The 23,713-nt window shown below is 44.7% G+C and overlaps 1 protein-coding gene across 1 annotated transcript in view; it reads right to left on the minus strand.

The window, feature by feature from the left end:
• LOC127581280 (integrin alpha-E-like) overlaps positions 1-23,713 on the minus strand; it is a 345,660-nt gene that overhangs the window by 255,459 nt on the left and 66,488 nt on the right. The window contains exons 5-6 of the mRNA XM_052035523.1: positions 23,317-23,431; positions 14,106-14,192 (exon numbers count right to left, since the gene is read on the minus strand). Coding sequence (XP_051891483.1) covers positions 14,106-14,192; positions 23,317-23,431 — 202 coding nt within the window. The remainder of the gene's footprint in view (positions 1-14,105; positions 14,193-23,316; positions 23,432-23,713) is intronic.

The following is a 23,713-nucleotide window of genomic DNA, read 5'->3' on the forward strand; positions in this document are numbered from 1 at the left end:
GGACTGGCTACGGACTCTCTGTGGGTGGAGGTTAGGAACAGGAAGGGGTCAATAACTTTACTGGGTGTTTTTTATAGGCTGCCCAATAGTGACAGGGATATTGAGGAGCAGATAGGGAAGCAGATCCTAGAAAGGTGAGAGAATAACAGAGTTGTTGTGATAGGGGCTTTTAATTTCCCAAACATCAATTGGCATCTCCAGACAGTGAGGGGTTTAGATGGGGAGGAGTTTGTTAAATGTGTTCAGGAAGGATTCTTAACACAATATGTAGATAGGCCTACAAGAGGAGAGGCTGTGCTTGATTTGGTATTGGGAAATGAACCTGGTCAGGTGTCAGATCGCTCAGTGGGTGAACATTTTGGTGATAGTGATCATAATTCTATGTCCTTTACGTTAGCACTAGAGACAGGTAGGAACAGACAGACTAGAAAGGCGTTCACTTGGAGTAAAGGGAATTATGAGGCTCTCAGGCAGGAAATTGGAAGATTAAATTGGGAACAGATGTTCTCTGGGAAAAGTACGGAAGAAATGTGGCAAATATTCAGGGGATATTTGTGTGGAGTTCTGCACAGGCATGTTCCAATGAGGCGGGAGTCATGGGGCGATACAGGAACCATGGTGTACAAAGGCTATAATAAATCCAGTCAAAAGGAAAAGAAAAGCTTACAAAAGGTACAGAGAGCCAGGAGGGGGCATGAGAAGGCCTTGGTGGGCAGAATTAAGGAAAACCCCAAGGCATTCTACAAGTATGTGAAGAGCAAGAGGATAAGATGTGAAAGTATAGGGCCTATCAAGTGCAGCAGTGGGAAAGTGTGTATGGATCCGGAAGAAATAGCAGAGGTACTTAATGAATACTTTACGTCAGTATTCACCATGGAAAAAGATCTGGGGGATTGTAGTGGGGACTTGCAGCGGGCTGAAAAGCTTGAGCATGTAGATATTAGGAAAGAGGAGGTGCTGAAATGTTTGGAAAGCATCAAGTTGGATAAGTTGCTGGGACCAGATGAGATGTACCCCAGGCTGCTGTGGGAGGTGAGGGAAGGGATTGCGGAGCCACTGACGATGATCTTTGCATCGTCGATGGAGACGGGAGAGGTTCCGGAAGATTGAAGGGTTGTGGATGTTATTCCCTTATTCAAGAAAGGGAATAGGGATAACCCAGGGAACTACAGACCAGTGAGTCTTACCTCAGTGGTTGGTAAGCTAATGGAGAAGATCCTGAGAAGCAGGATTTATGAACATTTGGAGACAGATAATATGATTAGGAATAGTCAGCATGGCTTTGTCAAGGGCAGGTCCTGCCTTATGAGCCTGATTGAATTTTTTGAGGATGTGACTAAGCACATTGATGAAGGGAGAGCAGTAGATGTAGTGTAAATGGATTTCAGCAAGGTGTTTGATAAGGTACCCCAAGCAAGGCTTTTTGAGAAAGTAAGGAGACATGGGATCCAAGGGGACATTGCAGTGTGGATCCAGAACTGGCTGGCCCACAGAAGGCAAAGAGTGGTTGTTGAAGGGTCGTATTCTGAGTGGAGGTTGGTGACCAGTGGTGTACCTCAGGGATCTGTACTGGGATCCTTACTATTTGTGATTTTTATAAATGACCTGGATGAGGAAGTGGAGGGGTGGGTTAGTAAGTTTGCGGATGACACGAAGGTTGGGGGTGTTGTGGATAGCTTGGAGGACTGTCAGAGGTTACAGAGGGACATAGATAGGATGCAGAGTTGGGCTGAGAGGTGGCAGATGCAGTTCAACCCAGATAAGTGTGAAGTGGTTCATTTTGGTAGGTCAAAAATGTTGGCGGAATATAGTATTAATGATAGGACTCTTGGCAGTGTGGAGGATCAGAGGGATCTTGGGGTCTGAGTTCATAGGACGCTCAAAGCGGCTGCGCAGGTTGACTCTGTGGTTAAGAAGGCATGTGGTGTATTGTCCTTCATCAATCGGGGAATTGAATTTAGGAGCTGAGAGGTATTGTTGCAGCTATATAGGACCCTGGTCAGACCACACTTGGAGTATTGTGGTCAGTTCTGGTCACCTCACTACAGGAAAAATGTGGAAGCCATAGAGAGGGTGCAGAGGAGATTTACAAGGATGCTGCCTGGAATGCGATGCATGCCTTATGAAAGCAGGTTGAGGGAACTCGGCCTTTTCTCCTTGGAGAGACGGAGGATGAGGGGGTACCTGATAGAGGTGTATAAGATGATGAGAGGTATTGATAGGGTAGATAGTCAGAGGCTTTTCCCCAGGGCTGAATTGGTGGCCACAAGAGGACATAGGTTTAAGGTGCTGGGGAGGAGATATAGAGGAGATGTCAGGGGTAAGTTTTGTTACTCAGAGAGTGGTGAGTGCGTGGAATGGGCTGCCGGCAACGGTGGTGGAGGCTGATATGATAGGGTCTTTCAAGAGACTGTTAGATAGGTACATGGAGCTCAGTAAAATAGAGGGCTATGGGTAAGCCTAGTAATTTCTAGGGTAGGGACATGTTCGGCACAGCTTTGTGGGCCGAAGGGCCTGAATTGTGCTGTAATTGTTCTATGTTCTATGTTCTAAATCCTGCCTCTCAGGATCTTCTCCATCAGTTTACCAACCACTGAGGTAAGACTCACTGGTCTATAATTTTCTGGGTTATTTCTACTCCCTTTCTTGAATAAGGGAACAACATCTGCAACGCTCCAATCTTCTGGAACTTCTCCCATCTCCATTGATGATGCAAAGATCATCATCAGAGGCTCCGCAATCTCTTCCCTTGCCTCCCACAGCAGCCTGGGGTACATCTCATTCGGTCCCGGTGACTTATCCAACTTGATGCTTTCCAAAAGTTTCAGCGCCTCCTCTTTCCTCATAGCTCCATGCTCAAGCTTTTCAGCCTGTTGCAATTCCTCACTACAATCTCCCAGATCTTCTTCCGTAGTGAATACTGATGTAAAGTATTCATTAAGTACCTCCGCTATTTCTCCGGATCCATACACACTTTCCCACTGCTGCTTAGCTTAGTGACATTGTGTCATGACAGCAATCTTTCCCTCAATGTCAGCAATAGAAAAGAACTGGCCATTGATTTCAGGAAAGGGGGCACTGCACATGCTCCTGTTTATATCAATGGTGCTGAGGTTGAGAAGGTTGAGAGTTTCAAGTTGCTAGCAGTAAACATCACCAATAGTCTGTCCTGGTCCAACCACATTGATGCCACGACCAAGAAAGCTCACCAGTGCCTCTACTTCCTCAGGAGGCTCAAGAAATTTGGCACGTCCCCTTTGACCCTCACCAACTTTACTGATATAGCATAGAAAGCATCCTATCCAGATGCATCACAGTTTGGTATGGCAACTGCTCTGCCCGGGACCGCAAGAAACTGCAGAGAGTTGTGGAAACATCTCAGCAGATCACGGAAACCAGCCTCCCCTCCACGGACTCTGTTTACACTTCTCGCTGCCTCGGTAAAGCAGCCAGCACAATCAAAGATCCCACCCACCCCGGACATTCTCTCTTCTCCTCCCTCCCATTGGGCAGAAGATACAAAAGCCTGAAAGCATGTACTATCAGGCTCAAGGACAGTTTCTATCCCACTGTTATAAGACAATTGAATGGTTCCCTAGTATGATAAGATGGACTCTTGACCTCACAAACTGCCTCGTTCTGACCTTGCACCTTACTGTCTACCTGCACTGCACTTTCTCTGTATTGTAACACTTTATTCTGCACTCTGTTGTTTCACCTTGTACTACCTCAATGCACTGTTGTAATGAATTGATCTGTCTCGATGGTAGGCAAGAGAAGCTTTTCACTGTACCTCAGTACATGTGACAATAATAAACCAATTTACCAATTTACCACTTCCTCTGGCTGCTGGTTCCATATACAGTATGTACCACCTGCTGTGTAAAAAAGATGCCCTTCAGGTTCTTATTAAACTTTTCAACGCTGACCATAAAACTATGTCCTCCAGTTTTCGATTCCCTTACCCTGAAAAAAAACTGCTCAGCCTATCTGTGCCCCTCAGGAATTTATATACCTCTATGAGTTGCGCCTCAGTTTCCCACGCTCCAAGGACTAAAGGCCCAGCTTGTCTAACCTCTCCCAATAACTCAGTCCCTTGAGTCCCGGAAACATCCTTGTAATTTTTTTTACATGCTCTCCAGTTTAATCACATCCTTCCTCTAACAAGGTAACCAAACTGAACACAGTACTCCAAGTGTAGTCCCACCAACTTTTGTACAATTGCAGCATAACCTACCAACTTCTATATTCAATGCCCTAACTGATGAAGGCCAGCATGTCAAAAGCCTTCTACACTGCCCTGTCTACCTATGCCTCCACTTCAAGGTAACTATGCACCTGTACTCCAAGGTCCCTCTGTTCTACAATAGTACCCAGTGCCCTTCCGTTCAATGTAAAAGTCCTACCTTGATTTGTCCTTCCAAAATGTAACACTTTGCCCTTTTGCCATTTGCCATTCCTCAGCCCACCCACCCCACCGATCAAGATCCTGCTGCAATTCTTGATACTTCTCACCTCACTGTCCAGGACACCACCTATTTTAGTGTCACCTGCAAATTTACAAGCTATTCCTTGCATATTTTCATCCAAATCCTTAATATAGATGACAAATAACAACAGGCCCAGCACTAACCCCTGGGGCACACCACTGGTCACAGAGCTCCAGTCTGAGAAACATCCTTCCACCATCACCCTTCGTTTCCTACCATCCAGCCAATTTTGTATCCAGTTTGCTAACTCTCCTTGGATGCCAGGCAATCCAACCTTCCAGAGCAGCCTACCTTGCAGAACCTTATCAAAAGCTTCACTGAAATCCATATATATGTCTACTACCCTCCCCTTGTCAAACTTCCTCGTCACTTCATCAAAAAACGCAATCAAATTCATAAGACAAGATCTCCCACACACAAAGCCATGCTGGCTATCTCTAATCAACCCCTGCCTTTCCAAATGTAAATTGGTAGGGAGATTACCAGAGAAGATTCTTAGGGATGGCATTTGAAAAACCATGGCTTAATTAGGGACAGACAGCATGGCTCTGTGCAGGGCAAGTTGTGTCTTACTAACTTGATTGAGTTTTTTGAGGAGGTGTCTAGGGTGATTGATGAAGGTAGAGCTGTGGATGTTGTCCGCATGGATTTTAGTAAGGCGTTTGACAAGGTCCCTAATGGGAGGTTCATTCAGAAGATTAAGATGCATGGGATCCACGGTGAATTGGCCACTTGGACTGAGAATTGTCTTGCCCATAGAAGACAGAGGGTAGTGGTCGATGGGACCTATTCTGGCTGGAGGTCTGTGACTGGTGGTGTCCTGCAGGGATTCGTACTGGGACTTCTGCTGTTTGTGATTCTTATAAATGACCTGGTTGAAAACGAGGATGGGTGGGTTAGTAAATTTGCAGATGACATCTTTGCAGATGAGGTCAGGAGAACACACACCAGCTGTCATTGAGCGGACAGGGGTGGAAAAGGTGAACAGCTTCAAGCTCCTGGGCGTCAATATCTCAGAGGATCTATCGTGGGCCCAACACAGTGATGCAATCACAAAGAAGGCACGCCAGCGGCTCTACTGCATTCATAGCTTGAGTAATTTTGGTATGTCACCAAAGACTCTTGCAAGTTTCTACAGATGCACAGTGGAGATCATTCTGACTGACTGTATCACCTCCTGGTATTAAGACTCCAATGCACAGGATCGAAAGAGGCTGCAGAGTGTTGCAACCTCAGTCAGTTCCATCACGGGCACAACCATCCATGACATCGAGGACATCTTCAAGAGATAGTCCCTCAAGAGGGTGGCATCATTAAGGACCCTCACCATCTGGGACATGTCCTCTTCAAATTACTACCATTGGGGAGGAGGTACTGGAGCCTGAAGACCTACACCCAATGTTTCTTGGTATTGGTATTGGTTTATTATTGTCACTTGTACCGAGGTACAGTGAAAAGCTTGTCTTACAAACCGATCGCACAGGTCAATTCATTACACAGTGCAGTTACATTGAGTCAGTACAGAGTGCATTGATGTAGTACAGGTAAAAAACAATAACAGTACAGAGTAAAGTGTCACAGCTACAGAGAAAGTGCAGTGCAATAAGGTGTGAGGTCACAACAAGGTAGATCGTGAGGTCATAGTCCATCTCATTGTATAAGGGAACTGTTCAATAGTCTTATCACAGTGGGGTAGAAGCTGTTCTTAAGTCTGGTGGTACGTGCCCTCAGGCACCTGTATCTTCTAACCGATGGAAGAGGAGAGAAGAGAGAATGTCCCGGGTGGGTGGGGTCTTTGAGTATGCTGGCTGCTTAATCAAGACAGCGAGAGGTAAAGACAGAGTCCAAGGAGGGGAGGCTGGTGTCCGTAATGCACTGGGCTGTGTCCACAACTCTCTTAAGTTTCTTGCGGTCCTGGGCAGAGCAGTTGTTGTACCAAGCTGTGATACATCCAGATAGGATGCTTTCTATGGTGCATCTGTAAAAGTTGGTGAGAGTCAAAGGGGACAAACCAAATTTCTTTAGCCTCCTGAGGAAGTAGAGGCGCTGATGAGTTTTCTTGGCTGTGGCTTCTACGTGATTTGACCAGGACATGGTGTTGGTGATATTCACTCCCAGGAACTTGAAGCTCTCAACCCTCCCAACCTCAGTACCACTGATGTAGACAGGTGCATGTAGACCACTCCCTTTCCTGAAGTCAATGACCAGCTCTTTTGTTTTGTTGACATTGAGGGCAAGGTTGTTGTCATGACACCATTCCACTAAGCTCTCTATCTCCTTCCTGTACCCCAACTCATCGCTGTTTGAGATACGGCCTACAACGGTGGTATCATCTGCAAACTTGTAGATGGAGTTAGAGCAGAATCTGGCCACACAGTCATGAATGTATATCCCCTCCACCAAATGATTTCTGAACGGTCCATGAACCTATGAACACTACCTCATTATTTCTTTTTTGCATTATTTATTTATTTTTGTGACTTATAGTAATTTTTATGTCTTGCACTTTAATGTTGCTGCAAAACATATGTCAGTGATAATAAACCTGATTCTTAGATGAAGATCTGTGGCTTTGTGGATAGCATAGAAGACTGGCAAAGGATTCAGCGGGATATAGATCAGCTGTAGGTATGTGCAGAGACATGGCAGATGGCGTTTAACCTGGCCAAATGTGAAGTGTAGCCCCTTGGAAGATCAAATATAAAAAGGCAGTACACAGTTAATGCAAGACCTTTAACAGTGTTGATGAGCAAAGGGACCTTGGGGTCCAAGTGGCTACACAGGTTGATAGGGTAGTAAAGAAGGCATATGACATGCTTGCCTTTATTAGTTGAGGCATTGAGTTCAAGAGCCAGGAGATGATGCTGCAGCTTTATAAAACCCTAGTTAGGCCACATCTGGAGTATTGCATTCAGTTCTGATTGCCCCATTACAGGAAGGATGTGAAGGCCTTAGATACAGAAGGGTACAGAAGAGATTTACCAGGATGCTGCCTGGATTAGAGGGCTTGTGCTATGAGGAGAGGCTGGACAAACACGTGTTGTTTTCTCTGGAGCAGCGGAGGCATAGGGGAGATCTGAGAGAGATTATGAGAGGCATGGATAGAGTAGACAGCCAGTATCTTTTCCCCAGGGTTGAAATGTCTCATACCAGAGGGCATGCATTTAAGGTGAGAGGGGGTAAGTTCAAAGGAGATATGCAAGGCAAGTTTTTTTACACAGAGAGTGATGGGTGCCTAGAATGTGCTGCCCGGGGTAGTGGTGGAGGCAAATGCGCCAGAGGTGTTCAAGAGGCTTTTAGAAAGGAACATGAATGTATGGGAAGTGGTAGAATGTGGACATTGCGAAGGGATTAGTTTAGTTGGGCATTTGATTATTAATTTAATTAGTTCTGCACAACCTGGTGGGCTGAAGGGAATGTTCCTGGGCTGCACTGTTTTATGTTCTACGTAAGTATATCTTATCTCTCAGAATGCTTTTCAGCAACATACCTATCACAGATGTTAGGCTAACTGGTCTATAATTCCAGGTCTATTCTTATTGCCCTTCTTAAATAAAGGCACAATGTTTGCTATCCTCCAGTCATCCGGCACCTCACCAGAGGACAGTGATGTTGCAAATAACTCAGCAAGGGCTCCTGCAATTTCTTCTCCAGTTTCCCATCATGTTCTTGGACATATATTGTCCAGACCTGGAAATCTGTCTGCCTTCATGCATCTTAACACAAGCATTACCTCTTCAACTGTAATATGGACTGCTTCCAAAACGTCTCCATAAACTTTACCAGGTTTCCAAGTCTTAACATCTTTCTCCATGGTAAAAACAGAGAAGAAATAACCATTGAGAACTCTGCCCATTTCCAGCAGCTCCACACATAGATTTCCATCTTAGTCTTTGAGGAGCCCTATTCTTACCTTAGTCACCCTTTTTCCCTTAATATACTTAACAAATCTCTTCAGATTCTCCTTAATTTTCTCTGCAAAAGCCATCTCTTGGCCTTCCTAATTTCCTTCTTGAGATAATCTGGCATCCTCCCTATATCTCCAGTGATTCACTTGATCCCAGCTGCCTGTATCTGACCCAAGCCTCCTTTTTCTTGGCCAGAGTTACAATATCCCTTGACATCCAGGATTCCCAACTCCCAACAGCTTTGCCTTTTACTTTAACAGGAACATACAGTCCTTGAACTCTTGCTATCTCACTTTTAAAAACCTCCCACTTGCCGGAGGTCCCTTTGCCCGCAAACAGCCTAGCCTAATCAACCTTTGCAAGCTCCTGTCTAATATTGTCAAAATTTGCCTTGCCCCAGTTCAGAATTCTATCCCGTGGACCAGTTCTGTCTCTTTCCATAATTATTTTAAAACTAATGGAACTATGATCCCAAAGTGCTCCTCTACTGTGACCTCAGTCACTTGCCCTTCCTTATTTCCTAGGAGTAGATCAAGGTTTGCTGCCTCCCTATTAGGGCTCTTTATGCCTGAGGAAACATTCCTGAACACACTGAATAAATTCCACCCCATCTAGACTTTTAACATTATGTCAATCCCAGTTAATTTTAGGAAAGTTAAAATCTCCTGCAATGACAAGCCTATTATTCTTACAACTCTCATTCTTACAACCTGCACATTTGGTTCTAATTCCTGTTGACTATTTGGGGGCCTATGGTACAATCCCAACATGGTGATCACCCCCTTCTTATTTCCCAGTTCCACCCATAAAGCCTCACCAGATGATCCTTCAGTAATGTCATCTCTAACTACTGCCGTGATGTTCCCCTTAATTAAAAAAGCAACTCCCCCTCCTCTCTTCCCTCCACCTCTATCCTGCCTAAAGCACCTGCATCCCAAAACACTAAGCTGCTACTCCTGCCCTTCCCTTAGCTATGTTTCCGTAATGGCTATAATATCCCTATCCCATGTCCTAAGTTCTTCCCCCTTTCCTGTCAGACCGCTTGCATTGAAGTAAATTCAATTTAATCCAACCGGCTCTTCACCGTGTTGCTGCTCCCAGTGCGGCCTCCTGTACGTCGGTGAGACCTGACGCAGATTGGCTGACCACTTCATCGAGCACCTTCGCTCCGTCCACCGCAATAGCCAGGACCTCCCAGTGGCCACACACTTCAACTCCACATCCCATTCCCATACTGATATGTCTATCCATGGCCTCCTCTACTGCCACGTTGAGGCCAGGTGCAGGTTGGAGGAATAACACCTCACATTCTGCCTTGGGAGTCTCCAACTCGATGGCCTCAACATCAATTACTCTAACTAAAGTTACTTACCTCCGGTAAGGTAACCCCACCCCTTCTTTTTCTTGAGAAACAAAGGACTGCAGATGCTGGAATCCAGATGAAAAACACTATGATGCTGGAGGAACTCAGCAGGCCAGGCAGCATCCGTGGAGAAAAGCAGGCAGTCAACATTTCGGGTCAGGACCTAAAACATTGACCGTCTGCTTTTCTCCACAGATGCTGCCTGGCCTGCTGAGTTCCTCCAGCATCACAGTGTTTTTCACCCTTCTTTTTCTTCCCCCCGACTCCTTTGTCTTCCCTTATTCCTGTGGCTCCCTTCCCCCACCTTGATGACCTGCCCATCTCCTCCCCTCCTCCATCCTTTATTCCATGGTCCACTGCCCTCTCCTACCGGATTCCTTCTTCTTCAGCCCTTTGCCTCTTCTAACTGTCACCTCTCAGCTTATTACATCTTACCACCCTCCCCCACCCACCTACCTACCCCCCTCTCACCTGGACTCGCCTATCACCTGAACTCACCTTATCACCTGCCTGCGTGTGCTCCTCCCCCTCCCCCCACTTTATTCTGGCTTCTGCCCTCTTCCTTTCCAGTCCTGATCAAGCATCTCAGCCTGAAATATCAACTTTTTATTTCCCTCCATAGATGCTGTTTGACCTTCTGAGTTCCTCCAGCACTTTTTATGTATTGATCCAGATTCCAGCATCTGCAGAATTTCTTGTGTGTCTGTGTTCCTGTCCTGCCTGTTCAATTTGCTTTCGCTGTCTTCTCTATCACTATCCTGCCTCTCAATTGCCTCACTTCTACTTTGGAACCCATTCCCCTGCCAATCTAGTTTAAACTATCCCTAGTAGCACTTGCAAATCTGCTAATGGTCCCCCTCCAGTTCAGGTGTAACCCATTCCTCTTGTACAGGTCACACCTGCCCCAGAAGAGATGCCAATGGTCCAAACATCTGAATCCCTGCCCCCTGCACCAATTCTGCAACCACTTTATGTCACTTTATCATTTCTTTTTACACTACTTCAGTTTGCACAATTTTACTTCACACCATTCTATTGTTTTTCCATTTGTTGCTGTATTTATTGTTGTACTTTTTACTACCATACACACTGTTTACAATGTCAGCTTCACACAAGCATGGAATTTCATTGCACTCAAGTGTATGTGCCGACAAACTAATCTGATTGTGGATGTAAAGCTAAAGCTATGGTTTTTGTGTTATGGTTAAGAAGTTTAGGGGGATCAGAGGAAGAACATTTGTACCCTGGTGGTTGGAATCTGAAGCAACAAACAATCTGCTGGAGGAACTCACCGGGTTCAGCAGCATCTGCGGGAGGAAAGGAATTGTTGACATTTCGAGTTGAAACCTGGCATCAATGTTCCCACAGAGGGCTGTGGAGGCCAAATCATTGGGTGTATTTAGGACAGTGATTGAAAAGTTCTTGATTGGTAAGCTGGTTAAGGGTTTGGGGAGAAGACGGGACAATGGGGTTGAAAAAATCAGCCATGATTGAATGGCAGATCAGACTCGATGGACTGATTGGCCTAATCTGCTCCTATATTTTATGGTCTTATGGTCATGGTCTATCAGGACTGAGAGCAGAGAGGTGAGATGGCCAGTATAAAGGGGAGAAGGAGAGTGGTGAAATAGGAGTCTGAGGTGATTGGTGAACTGAAGGCAGGCAGGTTGTGCCAGGTACGGGAGTGAAGAAAAGTGGAGTTGGAAGACAGTGACAAGTTAATGATAGATGGAGGTAGATGAAGAGAGAAAAACATGAGAGGCAGATGGAGCAAGATGGGGGGAGGGGAATGTGAAGGTCAGAGATGATAATGGAAACCATTAGGGGAGAGGTGAATGGCACATGGAACCAGAACCAGATAGAGGGGGGACGGGGAAGTGCCTGTAAGTGAGCTGGTGGGTGGATAGAACCAGGAGGAGGAGGTAGATGCTGGGTGATGTGTGGGGGGTTTGAGGGAAAGGGGGAAAAAATGGGAGCACTGGAGAGGTATTGGTAGGATAGATGGCAGGAAACTTTTCCTCTTATCAGATGTGAATAAAACCAGAGGACACAGATTTAGAGTAAGAGATCTAGAGGGGATAAGAGGGGGCCCTTCTTCACCCAGAGAGTGGTGAGTACCTAGAATACACTGCCTAAGAAAGTGGTGGAAGCAGAGTCACTGACAGCATTTAATTGTCATAGAATCATAGAATGGTTACAGCGCAGAAGAAGGTCATTTGACCCATCATACCCAAACTAGCTCTCTGCCAGAGAAACACATCCATTCGACTGTCTAGTTCCTCTCTGTAGATTGAAAATCTTTTCTCACCATATATTTATCTATTTTCCTCTGGAAGGCCACAATGGAACCTGCCTGGACTTTCCTTAGTTTGCTGTTAATTCAGTTCCCCTTTATTTTGTACCTATGACATCTAGTCCTTGACCCACCAACAACAGGAATAACCTCCTACTATTCAGTCTGTCTAGACCCCCTCATCATTTTATACACCTCCATCAGATGTGCCCTCAGCCTTCTCTCCTCCAAAGGAAAGTCCCAGTCTCTCCAATCTATGTTTGTCACTGCAGCCCTCCATTCCAGAAACTTAAATCTCCTCCAGACCCTCCTCAATGAAGTGATAGAATTGAACACAATACTTCAAAAGAGGCCAGACTATGTAACTTAGAAATAAGAATGTACGAAAATAGAAGAGGTAGGCAACTTGGCCATCAAGCCTGCCTTGCTATTCAATGTAATTATGGCTGACCTGCTCCAGGCCTCCTCTCCTCTTCTGTGTCAATTCCCCAGAACCTTCATTTCCCTGATCAGTCAAAAATTTACTTACTTCCTTCTTAAATACTAAAAGTTATCCAGCCTCCACAACTTCTAGAGGTCCACCTGACATGCACCTGTAATGCTCTGTAGGGATCTTGTACACTTCATCTTCTAAACTCTAAAGAATACAAATCTAATTTCTTCAGCTGCCTCTCATCCCAGGAACTATCCTTGTGAATCTCTTTAAAGATTCAGGGATTCTCTTTATGTACATCTGTTTGTGATGTACATAAATGACCTGGATGAGTATGTTGATGGATGGGTTAGTAAGTTTGCAGACGATACCAAGATTGGTGGAGTTGTGAATAGTGTAGAAGACTGATAGAGCGTAATATAGATCAGCTGCAGATGTGGGCAGAGAAATGGCAGATGGAGTTTAACCCTGATAAATGTGAGGTGTTGCACTTTGGTAGGACTAATGTCAAGAGGCAGTACACTCTTAAGGACAAGACCCTTAACAGTGGTGAAGAGCAGAGAGACCTTGGGGTGCAAGTCCATGACTCATTGAAAGTAGCTACACAAGTGGACCGGGTGGTTAAGAAGGCTTATTGGAATGCTTGCATTTATTAATCGGGGTATTGAGTTTGGGGTCAAGAAGTTATGATGCATCTCTGTAGAACACTGGTTAGGCCACATTTAGAGTACTGCGTGCAATTCTGGTCACCTCACTATTGGAAGGATGTTGAGGCTTTAGAGAGGGTGCAGAGGAGGTTTATTAGGATGCTGCCTGGATTAGAGGGCACATGCTATCAGGAGCAGCTGGACAAACTTGGGCTCTTTTCTCTGAAGCGGTGGAGGTTGAGGGGTGATCTGTTGGAAGTGTATAAAATTATGAGGGGCATAGATAGGGTGGACAAGCACTATCTTTTTTCCCATTATTGAGCGATCCAATACCAGAGGGCATGCACTTAAGGTGAGCGGGGGTAGGTTCAGAATAGATGTGAGGGGTCCGTTTTTTGACTGAGAGAGTGGTGGATGCCTGGAATGCGTTGTCTGATAGGCTGGTGGAGGCAAATTCATTGGGGGCTTTTAAGAGGGTCTTGGATGGGCACATGAATGAGATGAAAATAAAGGGACGTGGGCATTCTGTAGGTAGGAGGGAATAGCTACGTCGGCACAACATTGTGAGCCGAAGGGCCTGTTCTGTGCTGTACTGTTCTATATTCTATGTAAACTGTCTCCAATGCCTGTATATCTCTTCTTAAATAAGGGGACCGAAACTATGCACAATACTCCAGGGTGGTCTCACCATTACCCTGTACAATTGTAATAATACTTATTCCTAACCACTTCTGGCAATAAAGGCAAACATGACTTCCCTGCTTGTACACTCTATGCCTCTGTTGATAAAGCCCAGGACTGTGTAAGCCTTTTTCAGCCTGCCCTGCCACACTCAGTGACTTGTGCCAACAGATTTCTGTCTCTACACTCCATTTGGAATAGTATCCTTTATATTACCTCTCTCCTCATTCTTCCTAACAAAACATGCACCATGCTGGCAGTGGTTTGACAGTTGATCATTGGTCTGTTACCTGGGAATTCATCATCTTCCTCTTCACTCTCAATGTTGTTGTTGTTGTTGTTGTTGTTGTTGTTGCTGTTGTATGGCTTGGCTATCCCTGAAATTACAAAAACCATATCATAGTTAGAACCAGGGCTCAAGAACACAACAGATTACCCTCGAACCCCCTAAAACTCCTTTCTCTCACCTTAAACTTATGCCCTCTTGTTTCTGATACCCTTACCATGGGAAAAATATTTTGGCTATCTGCCCAATCCATGCCTCATATAATCTTATATACTTCGATCATGTCGTCCCTCAACTTCCTTCACTCCAGAGAGAACAAGCCCAGCCTATCCATTCGCTTCCCATAACAAAAGTCCTCTGAGCCAGGCAACATCCTGGTGAACAATCTCTCCACTTTCTCCAGCATAATTACATCCTTCCTACAGTATGGCAACCAGAACTGCACACAATACTCCAAGGGTGGCCTAACTAGTGTTTTTTTAAAGTTGAAACATAACATCCCATGTCTTATATTCTATGCCATGGCCTATGAAGGCGAGCATACCCTATGCCTTCTTCAACACCTCATCTAACTATGTTGTCAGTTTCAGGGAACAATGGACTTGGACCTCTAGGTCTCTCTCTTCATCAACATTCCTTAGTGCCCAACCATTTATTGTAATATGTCCTACCCATATCTGACTTCCCAAAATGTATCACCTTGTACTTGTTGGAATTAAATTCCATCTGCCTAAGATAAGGTCAAGAACAGCCCCTTCTCTGGTGAGATAATCTATAAATTGCCTCAGAAAACTATCCTTGATGCACTTTACAAATTCCACCCCATCAAAACCCATTGAGCTATGGCAACTCCAGTCAATATCAGGATAGTTAAAACTCCCCACTATTATGACCCTATTAATCTCACACCTGTGATTTGCTTACATTTCTGTTCTTCTTATTCCCGCTCACTGTTGTGAGGCCTATAGTAGGACCCCAGCAAAATGACTGGCCCTCTCTTATTCCTAAGTTCTGCCCATATAGCCTTGTTGGAAGATCCCTCCCAGATGTCCTCTCTATAAACTACAATGGTCCTTTCTATATACTACTATGATGTTCTCCCTACCCAGAAGTACAACACGTCCTCTCATTTCCTATCATCCTCTGGAACTTATGTACCACGGAACATTAAACTGTCAGTTCTGCCCTTCAGTCAACCATATTTCTGTGATTGTAATGATACCATAATTCCATGTGCTGATCCTTTCTCTTAAGCCCATCTGACTTACCCATGCAGCCCCTTGCATTCAGTGTCTGCAGCTGAGTCTACCAGCCCACAACACCCTCTTCCATGCTCCCTAATCTGTTCTTCCCATTGGACTTACTTGATTTAGAATTGGAATTAGAATTGGTTTATTATTGTCACATGTACCAAGCTATAGTGAAAAGCCTGTCTTGCATACCGTTCATGCAATTCATTATGCAGTGCAGTGAGGTAAAGCAGTGCAAGGTCAAAACAAGGTAGTGAGGTCAAGAGTCCATCTTAACGTACAACCATTCAATAGTCTTATAACAGCAGGGTAGAAGCTGTCCTCGAGCTTGGTGATACGTGCTTTCAGGCTTTTGTATCTTCTGCCTGACAGCAGAGTGGAGAAGAGACAATGTCTGGGTGAGGTCTTTGATTATGTTGGCTGCTTTACTGAGGCAGCGAGAAGTATAGACAGAGACCATGGAGGGGAGGCTGGTTTTTGTGATGTGCTGAGCTGTGTCCACAACTCACTGCAGTTTCTTGCGGTCATGGGCAGAGCAGTTGCCATACCAAGCCGTGATTTATCCAGATACGATGCTTTCTGCGATGCACTGATAAAAATTGGTAAGGGTCAATGGGGAAATGTCAAATTTCTTTAGCCTCCTGAGGAAGTTGAGGCGCTAGTGAGCTTTCTTGGCGGTGGTGTCTATGTGGTTGGATCAGGACAGGCTATTGATGATGCTCACTCCTAAGAACTTGAAGCTCTTAATGTTCTCGGCCTCAGCACCATTGATGTAGACAGGTGTATGTGCATTGTCCCCTTCCTGAAGTCAATCATTAGCTCTTTTGTTTTGCTGACATTGAGGGAAAGGTTGTTGTCATGACACTATGTTACTAAGTTTTCTATCTCATATTTCAATATTTCAATACTCCGACTCATTGTTATTTGAGATACGGCCCAGTACGGTGGTATCATCTGCAAACTTGCAGATGGAGTTAGAGTAGAATCTGGCCACACAGTCATGAGTGTGTAGGGAGTAAAGTAGGGGGCTGAGGACACAGCCTTGTGGAGTACCAGTGTTGAGAATAATCTTGTTGCTGCCTATCCTGACTGATTGCAGGCTATTGGTCAGGAAGTTAAGGATCCAGTTACAGAGGGAGGTATTGACTCCCATGTCTTGGAGATTGGTGATGAGTTTGCTTGGAATTATAGTATTGAAGGCAGAGCTGTAGTCAATGAACAATAGTACAACATAGGTACCTTTATCCTCTACATTCAGGACAATCTCCCCACCTACCACACTGCCATTGAGTTTCCCAAGCTCATTTCAAATTATGTTAACCCTCCTGAGCAGCATGAGTAACACTGAACATAGAACAGTACAGCACAAGAACAGGCCAGTTGGCCCACAATGCTTTGCCAAACTAATTAAACTATTAACTAAACACCTAACTAAACTAATCCCTTCTGTCTGCACAATGTCCATATCCCTCCATTCTCTGCACATTCATGTGCCTATCTAAAAGCCTCTTAAACACCTGTATCGCATTTGCCTCCATAACCACCCCTGACAGCGACTCCAGACACCCACCACTCTCTTCGTAAAAAATTTGCCCTGCACATCTCCTTTGAATTTACCACCTCGCACCTTAAATGCATGCCCTCCAGTATTAGACATTTTGACCCTGGAAAAAAGACACCCACTGTCTTTGCTATCTATGCCACTCACAATCTTATAAACCTCTATCAGATCTCCTCTCAGCCTCTGCCACTCCAGAGTAAACAACACAAGTTTGTCCAACTTCTCTTTATAGCACATACCCTTTAATCCAGGCAGCACCCTGGTGAACCTCTTCTGCACCCTCTCCAAAACCTCTACATCTTTCCTGTAATGGGGAAACAGAATTGAGTGCAATTTGGCCTAACCAGAGTTTTATAATGCTGCAGCTTAACTTTCTGACTCTTGAACTGAATGCCTTGGTTAATAAAGGCAAGCATGCCCTATGCCTTCTCCACTACCCTACCAACATGTGCAGCCACTTTCAGGGAGGTATGGATTTGGACCACAAGATCCCTCTGTCCATCAACATTGTTAAGGGTTCTGTCATTAACAGTGTACTGTCACTATACATTTGATCTCCCAAAGTGCAACACCTAACTCTTGGCCGGATTAAACTCCATCAGCCATTTCTCCGCCAAATCTGCAACTGATGTATATCCCGCTGTATCCTTTGGCAATCTTTTACACTATACACAATGCCATCAATCCCACACTAACCCATCCATCCACATTTTCATCCAGGTTATTCATAATATACATACATATCCCTGCAAAACACCACTAATCACAGATCGCCAGACAGGATAAGTCTCATCGATCACTATCCGTTGTCTTCTATAGGCAAGCCAATTCTGAATCCAAACATCCACGCATCTCAATCTTCTGGATGAGCCTACCATGACGGACCTTGTCAAACACCTTACTAAAATCCATGCAGACAACATCCACTGCTCTATCTTCATCGATCCCTTTTGCCCTGGGGACTTATCTACTTTAACATTCTTCAAGAGACACAGCACTACTTCTTTCTTTATCTCAAAATGCCCCAGCATATTATCATACTCCATATTGATCTCACTATCCTCTACGTCCTTCTCCTGGTAAATATTGACACAACGTACTCATTTAGGACATTTTCATGACCCCTCATGGCTCTCCTAATTCTCTTCTTTATAATCTTCAAGAGCCCTGTTTGATTTTAGCTTCCTAAACCTTACATACTCTTCCTTTTTCTTCCTGACTAAATTTACCACCACTCTCGTCATCCAAGTATCCCTTACTTTGCTATCCTTGTCCTTCCTCCTCACTGGAAACAACCTGTCCTGTACTCTGTACAGTTGCTCTTTAAACACCCCCAACATGTCAGATGTGGACTTGCCCAGAAATAGTTGTTTCCCAACTAACTTTGTCTCATTCCTGCTTGATACTCTCGCAATTTGCCCTGCTCCAATCTAGTGCTATCCTGCAAGGTCCATACTTATCCTTATCAGAGTCATACAGCATGGAAACAAGCACTTCAGCCTAACTGGTCCATGCCGACCAAGATTTCCATCCAAGCTAGTCCCATTTGTCTGCGTTTGGCCCATATTCCTCTAAACCTTTCCCATCCAAGCACCTTTTAAATGTTGTTCATGTACCTGCCTCAACCATTTCCTCTGGAAGCTCATTACATATACTGACCACTTTCTGGTGAAAAAGTTGCCCCTCGGGTTCTTATTAAATCTCTCCCCTCTTACCTTAAACCTATGCACTCTAGTTCTTGATTCCCCAATCCTGGGAAAAAGATTGTGTCCATTCACCCTATCTATGTCCCACATAATTTTACACACCTCTGCAAGATCACCCTTCAATCTCCTATGCTCCAATGAAAAAAGTCTAAACCTGCAAACCTCTCTCCATAGCTCCTCAAATCTGGGATAAATCCTCATAAATCTCCTCTATACTCTTTCCAGCTTAATAGCATCTTTCCTATAGCAGGGTGACCAAATTGAACACAATATTCCAAATGTGGCCTTTCGTACAACTACAAGATAAAATCCCAACTAGTGGATGGCAATGGTCCTGAACCTCAGCTTCTAGCCCATGGATATGTCAGTGGTTCAGTTCTTAAGCTCGTGGTCAATAGTTCAGTTACCCTCATGTCTCCTCTCTCTCCTGCTCTTTTCACACATTGGCTGATATTTCAGACATTTCAAAATAAAGCCATGTAGCTGTCTTTCCCTCTGGCAAAAGCACACTGCAATGACACTCTTCCTTTCTCAGTCCTATTATCTAAAGAGTGGAATATATAGCCACACCTTTTTGTGCGTTATTCAAATTAATTTTTATAGAAAACATAACATTACAAAGTACTTAACATATGAATTTCAAAGGTGGCAATTTTCCTTTTGGGCTCTCCATACTTTTGACATGCTGATGTGCAGAAGTACCCAGACATGTACAGTTGCATCGAGCAATGTTTAAGACACTTCTGGGCGTCTTCTCTCAGTTTTCATTGGCCCCAGTTTTGCAGAGGAACCCATCTAACTTTGAACCTTTAACTCTAATTACTCAGCTTTTCCTCAGGGCCATCCCCCCACCACTACTACTCCACACCCCTTGGCCAACCCCATCCTCACACAATGACCTGCTGGCCAATCACCAACTACCAATCCCTTCCCAACTACCAATCAATCTTCCTGACTACTATTACTGTCCTGGCCCAACTTAACAAATCCATCCTGCCTACCGATTCCCCCATGTGGGCATCTTTGTGTGGAGCCACAGGAGATGGGTGAGGTCTTAAATGAATATTTATCCTCCATTTTTACCATGGAGAAAGACATGAAGACTTTGGAACTTGGGAAAGTTAATCAGGAGTTCTTGGGGATAGGAAATCTCTAGCAGATTTACCAGGATGCTGCCTGGTTTAGAGAGTATGCATTATGAGGAGAGACTAAGGGAGCTAGGGCTTTACTCTTTGGAGAGAAGGAGGATGAGAGGAGACATGATAGAGGTGTACAAAATATTAAGAGGAATAGATAGAGTGGACAGCCAGCACTTCTTTCCCAGGGCACCAATGCTCCATACAAGAGGACATGGCTTTAAAGTAATGGGTGGGAAGTTTAAGGGAGATATCAGAGGAAGGTTTTTTACCCAGAGGGTGGCTGGGCATGGAATTTGCTGCCTGGGGCGGTGGTGGTGGAGGCAGGTACATTGGTCAAATTCAAGGGATTACTAGATAAGCATTTGGAGGAATTTAAGATAGAGGGATAAATGGGAGGAAGGGGTTAGATAGTCTTAGGTGAGGTTTAAAGGTCGGCACAACATTGTGGGCCAAAGGCCCTGTATTGTGTTCTATGATAGTCCACATTACAGTAGAGGAGGTGCTGGATGTCTTAAAATGTATGAAGGTAGACAAATCTCCAGGGCCTGATCAGGTAGCGAAGGGTAGACCAGAGGGTAGTGAATGTGAATGTTGTGCCTTCATTTAAGAAAGGCTGCAAAGAAAAACCTGGGAACTATAGAGCAGTAAGCCTAACATCTGTGGTACGTAAGTTAGAGGAGAGGATTCTGAGGAATAAGATATACATGCATTAGAAAGACAGGGGTTGATTAGGGGTAGTTAACACAGCTTTGTGCATGGGAGATCCTGTCTTATGAACTTGATTGAGTTTTTTGATGATGTGTCCATGAAGGTCAAGGAGGACGGAGTGATAGGTGTGGTCCATATGGACTTCACTAAGGCCTTTGAAAAGATTCCACATGGTAGGCTGCTCTGGAAGGTGAGGTTGCATGGAATGCACAGAAAGTTGGCTAATTGGATACACAATTGGCTTGATGGGAGGAAACAGAGGGTGATGGTGGAAGATTATTTCTCAGACTGATTTTATACACCACTATAAGATCACCTCTCTGTCTCCTACGCTCTACGGAATAAAGTCCTAGCCGGTCCAACCTCTCCCTATAACTCAGTCCCTCAAGTCCTGGTAACATCCTTGTAAATCTTTTCTGCACTCTTTCCAGTTTAATACATCTTTCCTATAGCAGGGTGACCAAAACAGCACAATACTCGAAGTGCGGCCTCACCAGCGTCCTCTACAACCACACCATGACCTTTCACGTTGAATGGAAAGACAGCAGAAAAGATCGACAAGGATTTTGCCAGGATTGAAGGACTTAAATACAGGGGGAGATTGGGCAGGCTAGGATTTTATTCCCTGAGGCTAGGAGATTTTATAGAGGTGTATAAAATCATGAGGGGCATAGATAGGGTGAATGTACTCAGTCTTTTTCCCAGAGCTGGGGAATCCAAAACTGGAGGGTGAGAGAATTAGAGGGCATAGGTTTAAGGTGAGAAGGGAAAGATTTAATAGGAATATGAGATGCAACTTTTTTTACACAAAGGGTCGTATGTATGTGGAATGTGCTGCCAGAGGAAGTGGTTGAGTCAGGTACAATAACAACATTTAAAAGACAATTGGACAGGTACATGGATAGGAAAGGTTTAGAAAGTTATTGGCAATATGGTGGGAAATGGAACTAGCTTGAATGGGCATCTTGTTTGGTATGGACCAGTTGGGCTGAAGGGCCTATTTCCGTGCCGTATGACACTATATCCACACTCATTCGCAGCACCTGGCCCTCATCCCACCCTATCAGCCTGATGGTCAACTTGCTGATTAGCACTGATCTGTATCCTGCCAAATATTGACCCATCATTACCCCACCCCCCACCCTGGCCTCCCTTTCCTGTGACAATCCTCCAACTCCGGACATAATAAATTTCCTCAGCATCTCACAATGACAGCACACAAAGCAATGGTATTTACTTGTGTTACAAAGGCCTTTAGCAGTGCTGGGGAATTAATTTCTCTGTGGCAGACTCTGGAACAAAACAATCATTTATAGACATCTTCCAGTTTCTAGGCACATGCTGTTTCTGAGGTATCAAGAACAGCCCAAACACTCCCTCCACCTTTAGTTGGCCTAGAGTGGGAAAAATCCATTCAGTCCAAAAATACAACTCATCCAAAAACCTGCTGAATTCTCCAATGTGCTCTGCAATTCACTCACCAATTTCCCATGACAAAATTGTACATCACCACTTTTGACTCTGAACAGCACCTGCTTCCTAACACATCATCACCCTCTATAAAAGTAATAAGACAAAATTTCAGGTGATGCATTCATCTTCATTCAGGGTTTTTCAAAAATTAACTAATTGTCAACAGAGAAACAAAGGACTACAGATGCTGGAACCTAGATTAAAAACTGGAGGAACTCAGCAGGCCAGGCAGCATCCGTGGAGAAAATCAGGCAGTCAACGTTTTGGGTCAGGACCCTTCTTCAGGACTGAAGATAGGAAAAGGGGAAGCCCAATATATAGGACGGAAAAGCAAAGCAGTGATAGGTGGACAAAAGAGGGGAGGTGGGGTGGGCACAAGGTAGTGAAAGGTAGATGCAGGTGATAGGCAGGTGCGGGGGAGGAGGGGAGAGCAGCTCCAGTGGGGGGTGGGTCAAAGGTAAGGAGTGAAAGGAAAAAAATGGGTAGAAAAAAGAGAGATAGGCTAGGAAAGGGAAGAAGAGAAGAAGCATAGTTGGGGGGGTGGTTGTGGGGAAGGGGGGTGGGGATTACTTAAAATGGGAGAACTTGATGTTCATGCCATCAGGCTACAAGGTTCCAAGATGGAAAATGAGGTGCTCTTCCTCCAGTTTGCACTTGGAATTCTCCTGGCAGTGGAGGAGGCCAAGGACTGACATATCAGTGATAGTGTGGGAGGGGTAGTTGCAGTGACTGGCAACAGGGAGATGCAGATCGCGGTTACAGACAGAGCGCAGATGTTCTGCAAAACGATCACCTAGTCTGCGTTTGATCTCACCAATATAGAGGAGGCCATACTTGGAGCACCAAATGCAGTAGATGATATTAAGGGAGGTGCAGGTGAATCTCTGTCTCACCTGAAAGAACTGTTTGGGTCCCTGGATGGAGGTGGTGTAGGGGCAGGTGTTGCACCTATGGCGGGGGCAGTGGAAAGTTCTCGGGATGGGAGCAGGATGGGTGGGGGTGTGGAGAAAACTAGGGAGTCACAGAGAGAGTGGTCCCTGAAAAAGGCAGAAAGGGGTGGGGAGGGGAAGATATGCTTGTTAGTGGGGTCCTGTTGGAGATGGTGGAAGTGGCAGAGAATGATGCGTTAGATACGAAGGTTGGTGGGATGAAATGTTAGGACAAGGGGGACCCTATCCCTGTTGGGTCTGGGAGGGGTGGGGTTGAGAGTGGAGAAGCAGGAAATGGCAGAGATATGGATGCGAGCTCTCTCGACCACAGTTGGGAGAAAGCCCCGATTAGAAAAGAGGTTGGACATCTTGATCAACAGAGTTAAAGCCCAGTTGAGAATAATCATTAGATCAACATACAATCAGGAGCTAAAGTGATATCTACCCACCTAATGAGGAAGCTTCAAAAGTATAGTTTTCTTTAAGTCCTGAAGAGAGGACTGTGCAAATTCCATTCAAATCTTCCGTATTCTTTTGAGGCCATTTCCATTGTTGCCGACAGAGCTGTAACATTATAATAATCATGAACTTGTATGGTCCTTGAATCTATAATATCCATTTTGTAGTGTTCTACGGTAAAAGCAAATATTACAGCTTCTATAATGTTGGTGTTAGCTAACCATAAATACAGGGCTGAGGAGCAGCAACTTAAAATATGTTCAAAATTTTAGAATCATAGGCTCAGTCGGCACAAAAACAGACTAATAGGCCCATCATGTGAACTCTTTGTTCAATTCAACTAATCCTAGTCCCTTGTGCATTTCCTGTAAATGATTTCATGAAGTA

The sequence above is a fragment of the Pristis pectinata genome, chromosome 21 (assembly GCF_009764475.1).
Source record: "Pristis pectinata isolate sPriPec2 chromosome 21, sPriPec2.1.pri, whole genome shotgun sequence".
In the NCBI taxonomy this organism is placed as follows: Eukaryota; Metazoa; Chordata; class Chondrichthyes; order Rhinopristiformes; family Pristidae; genus Pristis; species Pristis pectinata.